Raw genomic sequence first — 18,845 nt, 5'->3', positions numbered from 1 at the left:
GTTTGCCGGCAACAGACACCAATATCAGTTACAATGTCTAATCTTATCAATCAGCTAAACCAGGAGCCTGAAGCAGCATTTGGACCAATATTCTTTGTCAATGCTGCTTTAAAACAGAGCATTTTTTCAAAAATAGAAGATAAGTCTATATTTCTATATAATTCTTTCTCCAGTCACAAAAGCAAAAATAGGTTTCTTGGCACACACACAAACACACACATCTGCTGTGGTGTTTCCTTGACCGTGATGTTAGTTTCTTCTGCGAAAAATTAACTAAATATTAATGAATAAGATAAATATGATTTTTTTGGGGGGAGATTTTCGCGGCTCTAGTGGCTCACTTTTTAACACAGTAGGTGACAGGAAAGGAAGGTGGATAAGGGGGAGAGACATCTGGCGAAAGACCGCGGGTCGGAGTCGAACCCGGGTCGACCGGGTCAACATGGATAGAATAAGAATCAAAATTCATTTATACATTAAAACTTTTCTTGCAGTATTTGCTATCATAATTATGGGATTTAGCTGTATCAATACAGTAATAAAGTAATATATCTTTGGAGTTTTAATCAACAGTGCTTAATAAAGTAAAAAAAAATGTTATCTAAAGTTAAGTATGAGGAAATAATTTAGTTTTTAATTATATCATGTTTATTGCATAATTTATAAAAAAATAATAATCATCATCAATAATAATGTTAAATTATCCCAGGTTTGATTGTTCCATTTCTAGCCCAGGGCCGAGTGCTTGTCATGAGGACCCAAGGTGCGACAGTGGCGAGGCAGAGCCATGATGATGAATGGATAGATTTAATGATGAAACAAAGAGACTTACAAGTAAAAGGAAAACACAGGAGCGAGGAAGCAGACAACGGAGTTTAAGGCAGAGTAACACAGAAAATCTAGCAACAGAGAAACCCAAACCAAGAACTTAAATGCAACGGGGAAATAACGAATTACAGGACAAATAGGTGAGAAGATGAACAAAAATCAATCAGCTGGGGTAAAGCAAAGGTAAGAAAATGAAGAAGACACACAAACAGAGAACAAAACTACACACAAATGAGAACAGAACACAAACAACTTTGGATCATGACAGAGTTAGCGAAACAACCACCTGTTCTTTAAACAAATGCCTACTTTAAAAACAACATGATACGAGTAAGTCAGTATATAAATGTTTATTTCAAAACATGAGAATGTCCATTTATGCATAAAATGTATTCATATGTTTATATAACTTTTATAAGTGATAATTTAAAAGTATCTCTTTAAATATCCAGTACCACAAGCTTTTCCTCAACAAAAGTCCTAAAATACTTTACGTCCTTTAAGACACCATGGCATGTGAACACAACCACTTCACACCACAGCAAAGGTTGAGATGTTGAAATGCACATTAGTCCCACCAAATAAAACTCAAAAATTCAAGGTGACATCAGTATTTGTTTTTTTTTTTAGATTTTTTTGGAGCGAATCTGAAATCATCTGAGAGACAAATAAGATTGAGAATTACGGCATCATTAGATGCTGGATAGATTTTGTAAAACCATTCCCCTCTGCAGAACAAAGCTTACAAATGCACCATTTACATGCCGTTATTACTTTGTCGTGTTAACCACTAAAAGAGATTCAATTAATCTTTAAAACAAAACATCTCTCTAGAAGATTTCCAGCGTCTATAGCCGCAGGAAGCAGAGAGGCAGCTTCCTCTAGTGGACAACTGGCTACCTGCATGAGATTCGAACAAAACAATAAAATATAAGCATGTTTAAAAAGAAGAGCGCACAAAATAAGAAGAGGTTGTGTTCCAATCACAAGTTTTCTGGAGTCACTCCCTGATGCAAAGATGACCCGCTAATAATTTCTTCCAGAAGGCTAATAGTGCACTTAGTCTTTGCAAACTGTCACACCCCAAACGCCTTCACCAGGAAATGGATGGGACCTTAATTAAAGGGATTTTGCAGCAATTTAATATTGCACCTTCATAAGACTGGGGTTATCAGAGGAGACACGGGGGAAAAGAAAATGATAAAAACTTAATGTGTAAGAAAGCTAAGATAACCAAACCTGTGATGGGTCCTTGGTGGATTTTTCAGCAGCCTCTTTTTGCTTAATTTAAAGTTTTCCTTTACAAATAAATGTGCTTTCAGCTTTCACAATTTCACAATTAACCTTCCCAAAACAGCCAGGATGCTGTGTAAAACAATAATATATTTTTCATAAATAGAACTTCACAATGTGTTAAGCGCTGACAAAATTTCCCTATGATAAAGTACGTTTTTACTACTGTCCGTGTTTGTAAATTGGAACCAAACCTTTGCAGGCAGTATGATGTTTTTAGGCATGGTCCTACTAAATTTCAGATTAAAGCTTGTCTTGTGTTCATTAGGCTCGACGTGAAGGTCTATGGGTCTATCTGTAGTAGTGAGCTGAAATCACTAGATGGTATATGTGCTACTCCTTCAACCAGTGGCGACTGCAAATAAAAATTACTGCATGTAAATTAGGACCTGAGTATATGAGCAGCTTTCAGCTGTTTAACAACAGGCACTTAAACAAAAACACACTGTCACCAAAAACATAGGGAAGGATAATAACTGAACACAAAACGGTCAAAGACTTTAAAACCCATAAAGCCGTAACAAACGCTATAGGTGGAAATAGTGGTTATTGTGTTAAAATTACATATTACGTTTCTTTTTCCCTCAGGCATATCATCCATTATTTGAGCTGTGCAGCCTCTGTTTAGCAATTACAATTGCAGTAAATGTCTGTACTGCTTTGATATTTTAGGTATTTTCCAGGCAGCTGCGAAAATAAGACTATGCTAATGTGACCATAAGATATTTTAAAATGAAAGTGAAATCTTTGTTTAACACAGATGCTGGTTTTATACGGTTGGGTTGTTCTAACAGAACATGGGTCAAAAATCGTGACTCAGCTTGTTGGGTTACTGACAAGAAAGCGCCTCGTCCTTCGTTAATGACCGCCATTTTGAATGAGGCAATGACCCAATCAGACTTAAATGAACCTCTTCCATTGGTCAACATAAGAAATGAGTTATACTGTTTAATAATGTCTAAGTCAGCGGGTCACATTCATAATTTTATTATTATTAATTATTTTGTTATCATGTTCTAAATGCTCATTAGTTCATTCCAGTGCTAGCTATGTTCCACAGTCACATTTTGACCAAAACAAGTAAAAAAGTCAATATTTTGTCATCCCAATTCAGTTGTCACTGAGAACAACAAAAAAGTTAGTTTATAGTTTTAAATTTAAACATTAATCGTTTCGCAATAATATTGGTTGATCCTGTATGATGGTTCAAAATCATATCCTACTCTTGTTGTGTTAAAAAGCTCCTGGATAGGCCCATATTTAACCAATAACACAAATTGGGCTGTTGTTTACCCAGCAGTTTTTATAGCGCAGCGTGGGTTTTGCTTGCGTCTTTTCTCCCAGCTGTTGCTTACATTTATAGTTTACACAGCATCCTGACGTTTTGAGAGGAAACATAAGCCAAAAAAATTTTGCACTTCTTGCATGTGTAGAAACCTGCCATCTGTGTGTTCTTTGATCTTAATTCGTTAAAAAGAGAGAGCGGGAAAGATCAAGAGAACAAGAAACTGAATCAGTGTTCGACAACTACTACAGAAAGGGAAACAAATGAACCAAAACCTTTCCAATTATCATATATTTCCATTACCCAACTGAACCAGAGGGACAAGCACCAGTTATGTCACATTTCACAAAGTGAAGAGAATTAGAATATTTTGATGGTGGCTAAAGTACAAGGCATAATATCAAGAGAGATACAGCTTGAGTCAATTTAATTTAGTGAATTCAAGTATTTTCAGTCTGTGCAGCTTCACCTTTATGGTTTCTTCTTTTTTGGCAAATTCTTGTCTGAGGTTCTTGTTTTGGCTCTACCTCCACTTCCAATTTCAAATTTAGTTAGCTTCCATTTAAAACCGATTAAAAGTGATTTTCTGCCCTCTTGCTACTGATTATCTATGTACTTGCCAGAGGTCATCTTTTTAAAATCAGCTGTGGTTAATTGATTGTGACGTAAACTGCCACACAAAGCACGCTTGTTGTTTTGCCACCAATTGTAAGCTTTCATGATTTTAGGGGATTAAGACATCGTTGCATTCATTTTTAAATGTAAAAGTTTCATCAGTACTTAAGCTTCCGTTTTTACATTTTTCTCTGGATGTAATTTGAAGCGAGACTGGAATGTATGCAGATTGTTAAAATCAATTATGAATAAACAGTTCCTGCTTTCTGCCATCGTAAACCTGAACTACAACACAAAATAACTCCCATCCAACTCCAGTTCAGTTCATCTTTTTGCCAATTTGTACCTCTTGTAAAATGGCATGGACTGCCATTTTATCACTTGTTACATCCATTTTCCACCTATCCACTTAAATCATTTTGTCAGTTTGTTTCTTCTGTTTTTTTAAGTACAATGCTGTGAAAAATTGTCAACCCTACAAATTTCTTTAGGTGCCTATTTCCAGTTGTTGGGCGAAGGGCTCGCACACCTTGGACAAGTCCATCACAGGGTTAATGGATGAACATTTTAGATTTTATTTGTTAAAGGGGCCTAGTCACGTGCTATGACTTTGCAAATTTCTACTCCAGTAGATCAATCTGGTTGCATACAGATGTTGTCCGATTAAATTAGTGTGCCCTGTGGGCTTAATACATTTAATATCTGTGTTTCACACATTAGTTTTGCTGTATTTGTTAGCAAAGGAATTGCTTTGGTGTATAGTTACCATAACAAGACCACATAACCAGAGGTTTCATATTGCACATGCACGCAATGAGTAAACAAGGCGAAGCGATGGAGCTGAGCGAGTCAGCAACGCCCAGCAGAGGAGCGAAAGGTAAGACGTTGACTAACCCCAACCCTGAAGATCGGGTTGGTCTTCGACCACAGTGAGTTGTCACTTTACTGCGAGGCATTGCAGGATGGTCTACTGGCTCTTACAGTAGTTGTGGCAGTTGTCACCATCTTGCTTTCTGATAGTTCCATGCCACTGGCTGCAGACGACGCGACAATGTTTATGTCTGCTGATCCCGCCCGCTGCAAAGCTCTTTTCAGGTTCAAAAAGGACAAAGTACACACAGTATCAGGACGAATGCTTGGTGTATATTGTTTTATTTGATGATTAATAAATGATCATTATTATTTTTCTGGTCATAATTTGTGACTTTGAGTTGGCATTTTCTGGAAAATGAAACTGGCTGTGGCACTCTTATCAGCAAAGACTGGCAGGATGTATTTTTCTTTGCTCTAGAGACATTTTGGTCAACTCGTCCTTGCAGAATTGTTTTAATTCATAATCGGTGCATTTTAGGCATGAACAGACAGTGTAAAGTCATGCTGCATCGTAATTGGATTTAAGACTGGACTTTGATTAGGTTGGCTACTCCTGAGAAGGTTCCCCAGTGATCTATATTTTCATTGCTTGTGGATTATGGCTGTGGTTAACTCCCAAAACCAAAATGGCTATGTGATCCATTCCAGGCTGATAGATGTCAGTGCCGTTGTTTCCTACGTGTATTTGGATTGGGTCGTATTTCGCCTACTTTATGTTGTCTGACATTTTATATATAACTGATTTCTTGATTCTACATGTCGAAGAATATTGATTACTGGGTGTGGCTAATGAAATTGACTTAAAATATTGGGGTTAGTGACAGATGAGGCCATAATCAGCCTGTTTTGTTTTATTTTATATTCATCTGTGGGGTTTTAGGTCTATCTATGTGCATTTCATTTGCTTGTCCCTGTGCTGCTGATATACTGAATTTCCCTGTTGAAGGCTAAATTAAATATTATTTTATTGTATTCTATTTAACAGGGTTGTGGGGCTGTTATTGTTGTTCTTAGTTGGGTTAGTTTTTCCCCTTCATGAATCAAGTAATTATTTGAGAACATCTGCATGTATTTACTCAGGTTCTCATAAAATATTTTGAGTATCTGATGAAAAAAGCAAAAAAAGTAAATACTTGATCTTGAAGACCAACTGTAAGTTTCCTAATCAAACTAAAATATCTTGTGCTGGTATTCTTAATTGGAGTCCCATTTTATTACTGCAAAATGTGAGATGAATGTATATAAAACAAGTTTAATTCTCAATGTGGCTGGTAAGGATCGCCTCCAAGGCAGGTAAGAACTTGTACTTGGTGAGTACGAAACAACCTGTGGCAGAGATCTTTTGGTACCTGAAAAAGTCAGGTAGGAAAAGACCAAAGATGCAAAGGTACAAAATGGCAAAAGAGTGAAATGACCAGGACCCACGGCTATGAGAGCACCACCTGACTGGTTCTCTGGTAATTCCTGCACAACAAAAGGCTTCAGAGAACCAATCAGGTTCCGCTGCTTACGCTTGACTGGTTGGCTGTCGTCCTCTCCAAAGTGTTCAGAGTGAGTGATGGGTTTGCCTTCTGCCTGTCCAGACTAGAAGTGTTCCTCGTTTGGACTGTTACGTTTCCAGTACTTTGTTGGTTGACTAGACTTCGCTCCAGACTAGTAGAAGTGCGTGATTGGACAGTCCTTTCCCCTGTCACAGTAACACTGGGGCGTGATTGAGTGGCCCTTCCTCTATCCAAACTGTTCACTGTGTTTAACTGGCTGCTTCTTCCAAGAACCACAGTACCAGCTCCAGCTGTTTGGTTAGGCCTCCCAGTCTGCTGATTGTTCAGGGTTTGCAGTTGGCTGGTTCTGTCTCTTTCAGGGAGTTTGGACTGAGTGGAGCTACTTCTGTCTGTGGTAATAGTCTGTACCCTCTGTCTGTCTCTTTCTCTCTCCAGACTGGTGTCCCTGCGTACCAGCCCGCTCCTCTCTCTCTCCAGGCTGGACTGGATCTCGGCTCTTCGAGCCAGAGCCTCTCTCAGCTGGTTACGGAAGGTTTCGATCTTCACCTGAAGCTCCTGGAGTTCCCCCTCCCACAGGCTGGTCTGAGTGGCCCTGTTTCCTAAGGGAGACAGCAACAAGCCCGTGGATGCCAAGGTCGAGACCGGGCCCCCGTTAGCGTGGAGATTAATCTGAGGAGGAGTGGTGAAGCTGCCCAGGCTGCCGAACCCAAACCCTCCCAGTCCGAGACCAGGACGGCCAACCATGCCCGGCCTGCCACGCACCGATGCTGTGTGCGTGCGCAGGCGGTAGCTGTGAAGCGTGTCCAGGTCAAAATGAACACGTTTTTCCTTAGGTTCATGGGACGGCGAGGAGCTGCCAGTTTCACCAGCTGTATAGGAGGCAGGGAGGGATGTGGGAGGTGACGGTGGAGGAGGCTTATGCTGTTTCCTGTGTAAGGTGCAGTTTTCTGAGATACAAGAAGAGGGCCTGGAAGAGGAAAGAAAGAGGACAGTATGTGTTTCCAGTCACATATTAGGTACAGTGGTACAAGGACAAAATTTCATACAGGTTTAGGGAAGCTAAGGGAAAGAACAACATGAGGCGGGTCTTCTTTTAATCAGCAGATTCTAACACATGATGTTAGAATGGTTGTGCATGCAAGCTTTATATTTAGAGCTGTTGACAAGAGCCATGTTGGCTGTGGTCAAGAAAATGGTAGTCTTCTTGCAATTCTTCCATAAAGGCCAGATTTGTGGAGTGCAGAACAGATAGTTGTTCTATCAAGAGATTTCCCCAGCTCCTCCAGAGTTACCACGGGCCTATTAGCAGCTTCTCCAATTAAAGCTCTGCTCTAGGTAGACAACCATGTTTTGGTAGAGTTGCAGTTTTGCCTTTCCCTGTACAGCGGATGTATCAGTCAGTCCTCCATGTTATGGTCAAAGATAGAGATATTGTTTTATAACAAATGTCAGAACAGTTGTGTTCATTGTGAGATTAAATTACTACAGGTTGACTTTATTTACCAATTACTTGACTTTTGGAGGCAATTGGTCTCAATGGATTTTAGGTATGAGTATCAGAGTAAAGGGGTCTGAATGCAAATACTGTTCTTAATACATTTTACAATATGTAAATTAGTAAAACAAAATCTGATGTCACAACTATAATAACGTGTAATTAGCCCTATACACCCGTGATGAATTATGAAAATTCCCTGAAGTGTTTAAGCTGCATTTAGCAGCATGGTTTCAGAACAAATGGCCGTGAACAGAGAGCAAACGTGGATCAAGATGTCAGTGAGCTCATTACTTTTGGTCAAGGCAGGTCAGCTCCTTCCCAACATCCTCATATGTAGTGTTGAGGGCTCTGTGGATTTTCTGCAAGCAGAAAGGATGGTTAGTAAAAATAAATTAGTTATGACTTCATATGACCTGTGGCAAATTAAAGCTACTTTATGACTGCTAATATTCCACCAAGCTTCACAGGCTATCTGTGGCAGCTTTTTCTCAGCTTCTTCTCAGAGAATTCAAAGGAGATCCCTCGAGTCAGAAGAAAAGGCATATTTGTCAGGCTTGGCATTTTAAGACAGTTTAAGGCACCAGTAAATCCATTTCGAATTAAGTGTTAATGTTACTCCAAACATACACAGGGAAAGATATAATGGTAGGTCATGCTTCAATTTCCCCAGTTCTGGTCAGAAGATTAAAGACACTCATTGTTTGCTTTTAATGATTTACTTGAACCATTCTTCTTACAGGAGAAAAATAAAACAACAAAAAAATTCAATAAATTGTAAATAGAACAAGAACTGGTTGCCGATGTTTTTCTACTTGAATAAATACGTACACTCCCACCAATATTTACATAAATGGACCAAAGGAAGTTACAGAAAAAGTAAACACTATATAAGTCATCAGGAAAGTCTTGGTGAAAGTTTTGTTTCAAGCTTTTCTTTTTTTCATAAAAAAATGGTGGAGCTAACAATCAATTGGATGGTTTCCTGGTGTGGATCCAGCTGTTTGGTGAATTCCATTCACCAAACAGCCCCAATGTAATTGGCCCCAAACTCACCAATTACATTGGTGAGTTACATTGGTGAGTTTGGGGCCATTTCAGAAAAAGAAACGACTGCTTTTTGTATTTCAAAATAAGTTTTGCATTCGGGGTCATTTTCCTGTTTGAATTCAAAATTATATCCAAGTTTCAACCATCTTCAGATGAAAGGAAATTGGTTGTTGGATGTTGAACAAACCAGACAAAAAAAAGCCTATCAGTAACTGGAAGATGCTAAAACACCAGCATCAACCTGGATAGAGAGAGCAAGAAAGAAGTACTCACTTCTACTAATAGGCACCTCCAAGGGTTTCCCTTTGGTAGGTCTGAGGGTCTGTTTAGATGCCATTGGTACTGGTGATTTAAACCAAGTGGCTGGAATAAAGGAGCACTACCTGCAAATTGTTTAATTTCATCACAAATCCAGCTAGCTAATTAAAACTTGGACACAATTAGGTGTTCTTCCAGGACATTGAAAAAAAAAACACCAAACATCAACACCGTTTGATTAAACAGACTAATGCTGGCTTTCTTTCAGTAAGGGCCCCTATCTCAATCCCACTGAAAATCTGCAGACCATGCAGAAAAGTTGGGTACCTGGCATGAAACCAATAGTTCAAATGAGAAATGTGGCAAACGTTTGGTGAAGGAGCAACTTGTTATGGTACGATTAGCCAAAAATCTACTGTGAATTCAAACTTGTGCAACCAAAAAAATGTATCCTTAGCAAATCACTGAAGTTGTCTGTTACTAAATTGTTATACTGAAGTCATATTCAATTACAGACATTTATGATAACGATGAGTGTATGTAAACGTATTGACCAGAACTGTATAGCCATTGCAGAGAAAATGTCCTTATTTTAAAGGGATCGCATTGAAGTACTTTGTCGGATGCTGTAGTTGGCTACCCAGAAGTGGGTGCCCTTTTAGATAAATGTAGCAAACAATGTGAGCAGGCTTGATATTCAGACTGCTGGTTCCATTATTCACTCCTAAAACTGCCACAGGGCTCACATTTGGTATTGACTAGAGTTGCATAAAAAGAAAAACTTCATGTGACCTTTAAATTCTGCATTGCTATTCATTTGTTACTTCAATGTTGTTCGATGTTGTTGCAAATGTAATATGTTATTTTAAAGTCTGGAATATTGGTTTTGTATTTAAAGAAACCATTAGTACCAGATGAAAACTGCTTTACTGACAAATGCATATATGTCTAACAGCGAGGCCATGAACCAGAACAAAAAACATTGCTTATCTGAAATATGCTTAATTTAAGAAGTTTAAATTAGCCTCTTAATTTATAGACAACATTAAAACTTAATTAGGTAATTAACAAGTTTTTTTCCCCATTAATTAATGTAATTAACATAACATAAAAAGGTCAGACTATATCTTTCCTCGGTGATGAATAACCAAGTCGTAGCTATAATGGTCTCAAAGTGGGTGTCATTAAAAGTTTGCAACAGCAGAGGGCGTAGGTTATCTGCAAGGGATGCAGGTAGGAACTTTGCAGCAGGAGCAGCTGGAGTGCCTGAACACCAGAGACTAATATTAAGATTACAAGCAGTCTCTGCACATCTCCGCAGTATATTTGCCTTGGTGTGATGTGACAGAGGGAGCATGCATGCATACCCGCGCATGTGTTCACCCACCTGGCTGGTGTGCAGCCAGTACTGCAGGGTATTTGAACGCCGGAGGCGGGGGACCACCAGGTGATAGAAGGTGTGTTCACCTGCCAAGGTCAGCAGAGCTCCACCGACACCGATGCACAGCAACACAAACAGACCTGAAAAATGCTGGATCCCCATCTGCAGGGTCTGACAAAAAGAGAGAGGAGACGCGGTTAAGACGAGGGAGCGCCAGAAACTGCCGGGCCTGGAGGCCGACAGGGATTCAACGGCGGAGATTTCTTGTTTATTCATAAAATAATTACCATTAAGGCCACTGCGTGTAAGTGTGCAATTGATATTCTGCTGTTGTAGTGTGGCTGTGTAAGCCCATAAGAGTAGTAATAAAGTATAAAAAGCATGCTGGGGAAGGGAAAAGAAGACAGGAGGGAACAAGTGGGAGGTTCAAAGTAAGAGTAATAAAAAGAAACAGCTGTTAGAAGAGAGACAGTAAAAGGGGAAAACGGTTAGATAAAAAACACTTTGTTTCCTTTCCGTTCGCCCACAACCCTTGCTCAAGCAACGTCCATCTTATGACACATTCACCAGAGAAAGTGGGGGAGCCAGCGGGGAGCTCCTCCAGCGCCCACTAATGACATCCCCCCCCCCCCCCCAACTAATTTCTGCGGCACCTCTGATGGCAATTAGCCCCATGCTGACTCGACAAATTCATCAACATCTACAATGACCTCCTTTTGCTCCCAATCCAGGGGGCCAAGTTGGCGCTAATGCTCACATTGTTTCAGAGTAGCCAGCTCTCCAGGCTTTAAATGGGATGAGGACTAATAAGTTTCTGGTGCGGGGTGAAGTTAAGGTTGCATAATTGCGCTTTGTTACCGTATTTCAACTTTGAAGTAGGATTTTTAAAAAAGGATGGCCGAAGGGAGTTGGATTGCTTCTCTAGTTGGAAATATGAGATACAGACAGACAGTGTGCTGTGTCTAGGGATTTTCATGCTTTAGAAAAAAAAAAGGAGTGAATGGAGATGGGAGCGCCGAGAACTTTATGTACTTCTCAATCACACACAAGGAAAGTGAAATTTCTATCGACACTTGGTTTGTGCGTGAAACTGTGGCTAAGGTCAGTGAATCTACCTGAGTGTATGTCATTTTACTGCTTTATGTGCTCTTTGTGCATGTGTGCTTCAGCTGGCAGTCAATCTTGTCCGCATCCCAAAGGGAGACTCATTTATAAAAGTATAGCGGCACAAGGCTTTGCTTTGTACACAATACACGTTCACCCTGTGATCACTCCCACTGATGACTTACCTCGGTGACTGCAAAGACTCTCTTTCCGCAGGGTACAACCTTATACCATTTGTCATGCAGCATGTCCATGAAGCCGTCAGACTTGTAGCGACTCACAAACTCTGACACATTACGGGTCAGAGGAGAGCCCTGGGGAAGGCCTATGCCATAGCCTGAAATGAAGACATAGACATGGATGTAAAAACCTGTTCCCTCAATGCAGGAACTCAGAACCTCAGCTGCGCCCCGGGAAGGGGGCGTGCAAACTTTGCGTTTTCTTGTCGGAAGACGGTTACTCAACATGGAGACAGCCAAAAGGCAGATTCCCTCTGGTAAAATGAAACTTCAGTTTGCAGGCTTCACTTTGAATCAGAATCAAGCATGCTTTCTACAGAAGTACAATGCATAAACAGTGCAAACACAACATTTAGAGCTTCATATAACCAGCAGTTGCATTCTGCACTAACCAGCCACTTTGCTGGGTATACCTCACTGGTACTTGGTTGGACTCATTTTTGCCTTCAGGACAGCTTTAATTCTTCATTATATAGACTGAGCAAGGCGTTGGAACCATTACTCAGCGATATTGCTCCATAGCGACATGACAGCATCACACAGTTGCAGCAGATCGGGTCAGCAGCACATTCATGACCCTCATCTTCCAGTACACCCTAAAGCTGCTCTATTAGCTGAAGATCTGGTCACTGTCAAGTTCTCTGGACTACATTGAGCATATTGTCGTTTTTAATAAACCCGTTTGGGGTTGGACGAGGTCAACACCGACAGTCAGGTAGGCTGCAGCATTTAAACAATGTTTGCTTGTTACTCTGGGACCAGAAATGATACATTACATTACACTATATTTTGATCTAAACATCGGTATGTTGCAAACTGAACTCAAGATTTATGGAACCACGGCAGTCTGTTACTAATTGTTCCAGTGTCCTGTTCCTAGCTGACAGGAGTTGCACTTGGTCTTCTGCTGCTGCAGCCCATCTGCTTCAAGGAGTTGGACATTCTGAGATGGTATTCTGCATACAGTCATTTTCAATAAATGAGACAATTATTGACAAGTTTATTCATTTTAGTAATCTAATTCACTAAGCCAAACGTATTGTAAAGGTTAATTACATACAGGCTGATGTTTTCAAGCCTTTATTTCTTTTAATTATGATTTTCCACTTGCAGCTAGGGAAAATGCTTAAGATCTCATAGTCATTTTCTTTTACATCGAAAAGGTCTGTCCTCCCTTTGCTAATAGTTTGAAAGTAAACTGTTTGAAAGTAAACCAATCTAAAGCCCTCATCTGAAGAGAGAGAGAATAAAACATTTCTTTTCACATGATCACTGAAAGAAACTGAACAAAAGATAGAAATATTAACAAGGGGTCTATCATTTCCTGTATGACCCACAATGGTATCTAGAGACAAACAAATAGATTTCAGCATTCATCAGTGTGAGAGGTGGGGAAAAAAATAGTCCTCTTTGTCTTTTTGTTGGAACTCAGTGAAGCATACTACATTTTTCTATCACTTTTATTAGAAAGCAAATGTTATTCCTGATACTAATTTCCGTGCTCTGAACTCAAACCCTCAGCCATCGGTCTGATTGCGTAACAATGTGGCATTTTTATATGTATTTTATAAAGATATGGTTTTGTATTACCATACTGATACCCCGGTCACTATTGTCTGTCTACCAGCCTGTAATGTGACTAGTCTGTCTGTTTGTTTAGATCAGTCCTGCTCTATTCCTGTCTGCTCTGCCTGTCTCGTTGGTGGTAGTTTGAGCACCTGTGCTCCACCCGATATATACCTGGCTCCCTCTGCAGTTAGCTGCCAGACTCTATAAAGCCATTGTGTGTGTGCATACCATCCAGTGTTCCTTGTGTGCCTGCCTGTTTATGACCTTGCCTTACGTTTTATGATTTTCCCTGTCTGCCTTGCCCTTTTTGGATTCTCCAGTTAGTCTCTGATATCTGTACAACGACCTGTCGCTCAGACCTGACCAAGCCTCCTGCCTCTCCCTTTGAAAGACCTCTGCCCGATCTACTAATGATTCTGAACCTTGCCTGTATCACGGATTACCCTTTCGCTTCGGCCCTGGTTACAAGCTGTCTAAAGCAGAGAACCTCTGACTGTGCTTGCCCATAGAAACATCAAACTAGTGGAGCCGTTGGGCCCAGGGATCGGATCTAGAGCAACTTCCTGGAATCTAAGAAGGTTAGTGGCCTTTCACTACCTTCCACTGAGTTGCTTCCAGCCACAAACCTTACTGTTACAATGGTTCCTGAGTGGGCTCCAGCCCGTTTCCTGCCGTTCAACACCTTTTCCATCAATAAAATATTTAATTCTACTCCTGTGTTCTGGCTGAATTATCGTGTCCACTACTTGGTGCATTACACAGCCTGTGTTCAGTTTATATAAAAAACTGACTTTTGCACTGGCCAACGGGGGTTGGCAGTGTCCTCTACTGCCATCACTCTTTGGGTTTTAACCATGGCTGCACACCACACCACAAACCCATCACTGTAACAATATTACTGTATGCAGCTAATCAATTAAACGCATTCAGGCTCTGCATGCCTGCGCTATATATTTTGTAACACTTGTTGTATAAAGCGGGCCTAGTCACAGACTATGACTTTATGAATTTCTGCGGCAGTAAGTTACTTTGGTTGCATACAAAGGTTTTCCGATTAAATGATCGCACCCTCATGGCTTATTATATATTATTTATGTGTTTTATACTTTGTTTTTGCTCTACTTATTGATAAACAAAGTGCTTTTGTATACATTTATCATAACAAGACCATGTGACTGGAGGTACGATATTGCGCATTTGCTTAATGAGTAAATAAGAACAAACAATAGAGCTGAGGGAGCCAGCAACACCCGGCAGAGGTGTGCAAAGAGCGAGGAAAAAGTCCAAGATCAAGTGTGAAGAAGCACAAAAAAATATTTGATGCCAAGAGGGATTAGACACGAGTATCGTTCAGAATACAATATGAACGTTGGTGTTCAGTGAGTGGGAGCTAAAGCTAGGTAGATATATTGATATAACAGAGCGAGAGAGGGGGAGGACAGTTTTCTTCCCCAGGTGGTAGAATCCAGAAGATTATTTCTGGTCAGATAAAATTCAGGTCTCATCAATAATGAACATACTGAGAAGAAGCATTTATTTTGGGTTTAAGTTGCGTTCACGGGAAAGAAAAGGTATCATTAATTTTTTTAAATGTGTTTTAATAAAATATTGTTTACCTTGATGCTTTTTTCCTCCTTTTGTGTTTTGGTAGAAATGGCTGTCTTTTTCATTTTTCTTGTTCTGTAAAGGCTCTGGGGAGGAATCACTTGAACTTGGAGCCCCTGTAGATCTGGTTGGTCTTCGACCACAACGACCTGTCACTTTACTGTGAGGCACTGCAGGACGGTCTACTATAGCCTGGCCAGCCAGACTAACTTTTGCCTCTCTTCAATACGACTGAAGTTAGGTTGCTGTATAGCAAATCGAAACTGAGTATGGCTAGCCGGGCTAGGTCTACTAGCTCTTACAGTAGCTGCATCAGTTGTTGCCATCTTGCTTTAAGATAGCTTCAAGTGACTGCTGGCAGACGGCACAACATTTGTCTGCTAATCGCGCCGGGTGCAAAATTGTTTTCAAGCTCAGAGGACTAAGTAGACACCATCAGGATGAATGTTTGGTGTATATCGTTTTAGATGAATATATGTTTTTTTGGTGTGTTTTTATAGTCATAGTATGTGACAAGGCCCCTTTAATGTAGCAAAAAAGGCTTTAGAAAGTAAAGAGGTCATAAAGTGGCAATGTCATTAAGAAACAATAACTTAATTGCTTTTACGCTAAAACAGCTGACAAAAGCCAAAAAAATACTTTTTTTACTTTGTTGTTGAGATGAAAACAGTCTTTTTTTAAACAGTAGAAGAAAACACTACTTATTTCCTGGTGTCTATGTTTGCCTTGAACCCAAAGCATAAATACAGTTACATATATTCATGGCAAATTATATTGTTGCAACGTTTGACCATATTATCACACATTTTCCTAATATTGTACAGCCCTAACTTTTACTATTCAACATTTACCACAGCATAAGGATATAGGTTTTGCCACAGTGCTATCCCTTTGTCAGCTATTGCTCCATTATAAGTTGTGGAGTCAGTGGTTACTGAGCAAACAAAAATATACAGCTAGATACACGGTGTCATTCATCATCGGCATCTCTCTATATCCTCTTGGTTGCTAAATGATGACACAGACAGCTGGCGCTATTCTCCAAAAATCCCAGTAAGGAAAAAGGAAGGAATCCCTGAAGGTGTTAAGAGGTCACAAGGTTGAGACTTGCCCCTCTGCATGATTTTCAGTTCTTCCCCTTTTCTATTTCTCCTTTGTCAACTTTTATTTCTCCTACTTACATTTGTTATTTGTTTCTATCTGTAAGTGCCGACTGTTGGAACAACGAAGACCTTTTGAACCATACTTTTAAAACATTTGGTTAGCATAAAAAAATATTTTAAATCGAGATGCTGCATGCTGTAGAGATAGACTGTGTGTCCTCTATAAGAGACCCAGACACTGCCACATACCGAACAATACCTGGGTAATAGGTTGTTATCTCATGGTTTCCAACCACAAATTTGTATTAATGTTACATCCCACATGTGGACATGTGTTTTTGTAGCCCATATTCAGCGGAGGCTGAGCACAACGTTACAGTAACAAAAGCCTCAGTGCCATCAGTGAACAGTGTACTAACTTTAAGGTAGAATGATTACACGCAAGCTATTCCTCACAATGATGAATATGAGTGCCTGGTGGACATTCACCAAGACACAACAGAATGAATCCCAGACTGCAGGAGGAAAAATAGATATATGATTAAAGAGACTGAAATACCAAATACAGCATTCAGAAAAGAAAACAGACTAATGATCAAGGTATTTTTAAATGATCTGCAGTGAGGTCCCTGACTTAACTAAACCCCTGACAAAGGTTTTTCATGCACTGTCTGTAATTTCATGTCTACACAACACCTGTCTCATTCTGTTGATATATCCAAGCATTTTTCATCATTTGCTAAGTTGTCAATAACTAACAGTTGCTTTGGCTTCCCCTTTGTGTATGTGACCGGCTATACACGCTGTGCTCAGATATCTCAAGTGCGAGAGATAGAGCTGCATAGATAGCAGCTGGAACTCTAGTCATTCAAAATGGCAACATTCAAATTGTGTTTTCATTAAATCTACAAAAAACCTATAAGGTATTTGATTTATGATTATCCAGGAGAACGTTATGTAGATGTTATTACATTCTTCTTATTTATCTGTATAAATCTGAAAATCCAGCAGTGTGTGGACTTAGCGGGTCAGTAGCAGCAATAAAATACACTGTACTCAGAGCTTTAACGTTACATAACCATTATGTTTTTAATTAAGTAAAAGATTAAAGTACTTTTGTCACAAGTCTTTATTGCTTTAATATATTGCTTTAATTTCTATGGTGACATTTTCATGAATTACTGTTTGTAATCTCAGAAGAAATATGATTCTGCCCTTCATGGACTTGCAGAAAGTGCCTGTGATGTGAATTACACCATGCGTTGCTGCTAGTACAAAATGAAACAGAAATCAGTTTCTTAGCTTTCAATCAAAAGGCTCTTCGAGAATTACAAGCTCCCCTGGGGTTGTTTGTTTCATTTCATCTGTACTGCAGTCAAAGATGCGGTCGAGCCAACTTTTTTTTTTTTTTTTTTAGCTTTGCAGGGTTGTCTCAGGCTTGGCAGCTGTTTGTTGGCCCGTGTGTGTGTGTGTGTGTGTGTGTGTGTGTGTGTGTGTGATATGAGACTGTCAAGGTGTGTGAGCCTGATGGGGGTTGTGGACAGAAAAAGGAGACTAGCAAAGGTTCACGCAACTGTCACACTCTACTTCCTACATGACAAAGACTGTCTACGCTCTTCTTCCCTCTATTCCCATTTTCTATCTCTGTTTCTTCTTCCTTCTTTCTGCCATCATTTCATTATTCCTCCATCCCACTCTGAGGTCATTTCTTTCTTGCTGTTGCCGCCGGTCATGTTCCTCTCATCTCTGTCATCCCTTTGCTTTTGTTCTCTTTCTGCTTCAGACCATTCTTCTGCACATTTCTCAGGTCCTCTCCCGAGTCCACTCATCTGTCTCTATATGTCTCCCTCGTCTTTTCTTTCACTTGCAGCCGACAGACGGCTTTATGTCTGTCATCAGCCAATCTCCATCTGCATTTTTGTAGATCGCTCAGTCAGACAGTGAAATGCAAGTGGGCAGCCACACTTGTCATTTGCTTTGATTGTGTTCCCCGGAGATTGGCTTACTTCATCTGAAGCCTAAAGCCCAAAAGCCGTCACTCAAATTCCCACACAGCAACTTAAACACACATGATGGTGAACTTTAGATTTAATCAAAAGCATTCAATAAAATTGTGAAAAAAAAACTATTTGATAATGCATAACATTTACAAGTTAAGATAACAGATAACATGCATCATCATTCTGCCAGCAACATCTGAATGCTTATCTGGTTTTGATTTTTACTTTATTCAAATAATTATATTATATTGTTTAACAATATCGCACATCTGCTCTTCATTTTGATGACACAGGAAGACATGACTCCACTGGACGAAAGCACTTAAAAAGCCTTACTACAAATTTAAGATGGTAGAAAACACAATTTAATTACCAAATAAGCCAGGTTACAACATATTTCCTTGTACGCGTTAAATTTCTACTGCATGTGTCGTGTGCTACAGAATAGATGCAAATTATCTAATTTTACACTATGCTGTGCTGTTTGCACTGATGTAAATTCTCTCACCTAACAAGCCGGATGCCTGAAACCTAAGGTAAAACTGATGTTTTTCAAAACTTTCTGATTAATTAACAATACCAAATGTTTAAGCACCTGAGGGGCCTTAATCAAGCATAGAACAGTAAATCCACTCGTCAGTTCAT

At 39.8% G+C, this 18,845-nt stretch overlaps 1 protein-coding gene across 1 annotated transcript; it reads right to left on the bottom strand.

The window, feature by feature from the left end:
* Nucleotides 1-1,163: 1,163 nt before the first annotated feature.
* On the bottom strand, nucleotides 1,164-14,454 carry LOC118556600. Its single transcript, XM_036150836.1, has 4 exons — nucleotides 11,870-14,454; nucleotides 10,587-10,751; nucleotides 8,186-8,253; nucleotides 1,164-7,363 (listed from the first exon to the last, which is right to left on the bottom strand). The coding sequence occupies exons 1-4, from the start codon at nucleotides 12,149-12,151 to the stop codon at nucleotides 6,388-6,390; spliced, it is 1,491 nt and encodes a 496-aa protein (XP_036006729.1). The 5' UTR covers nucleotides 12,152-14,454; the 3' UTR covers nucleotides 1,164-6,387.
* Nucleotides 14,455-18,845: the final 4,391 nt, after the last annotated feature.

The sequence above is a fragment of the Fundulus heteroclitus genome, chromosome 19 (assembly GCF_011125445.2).
Source record: "Fundulus heteroclitus isolate FHET01 chromosome 19, MU-UCD_Fhet_4.1, whole genome shotgun sequence".
Taxonomy (NCBI): domain Eukaryota; kingdom Metazoa; phylum Chordata; class Actinopteri; order Cyprinodontiformes; family Fundulidae; genus Fundulus; species Fundulus heteroclitus.
The sequence above is the reverse complement of the archived record's forward strand: the minus strand, read 5'-3'. Positions and strand labels throughout refer to the sequence as shown.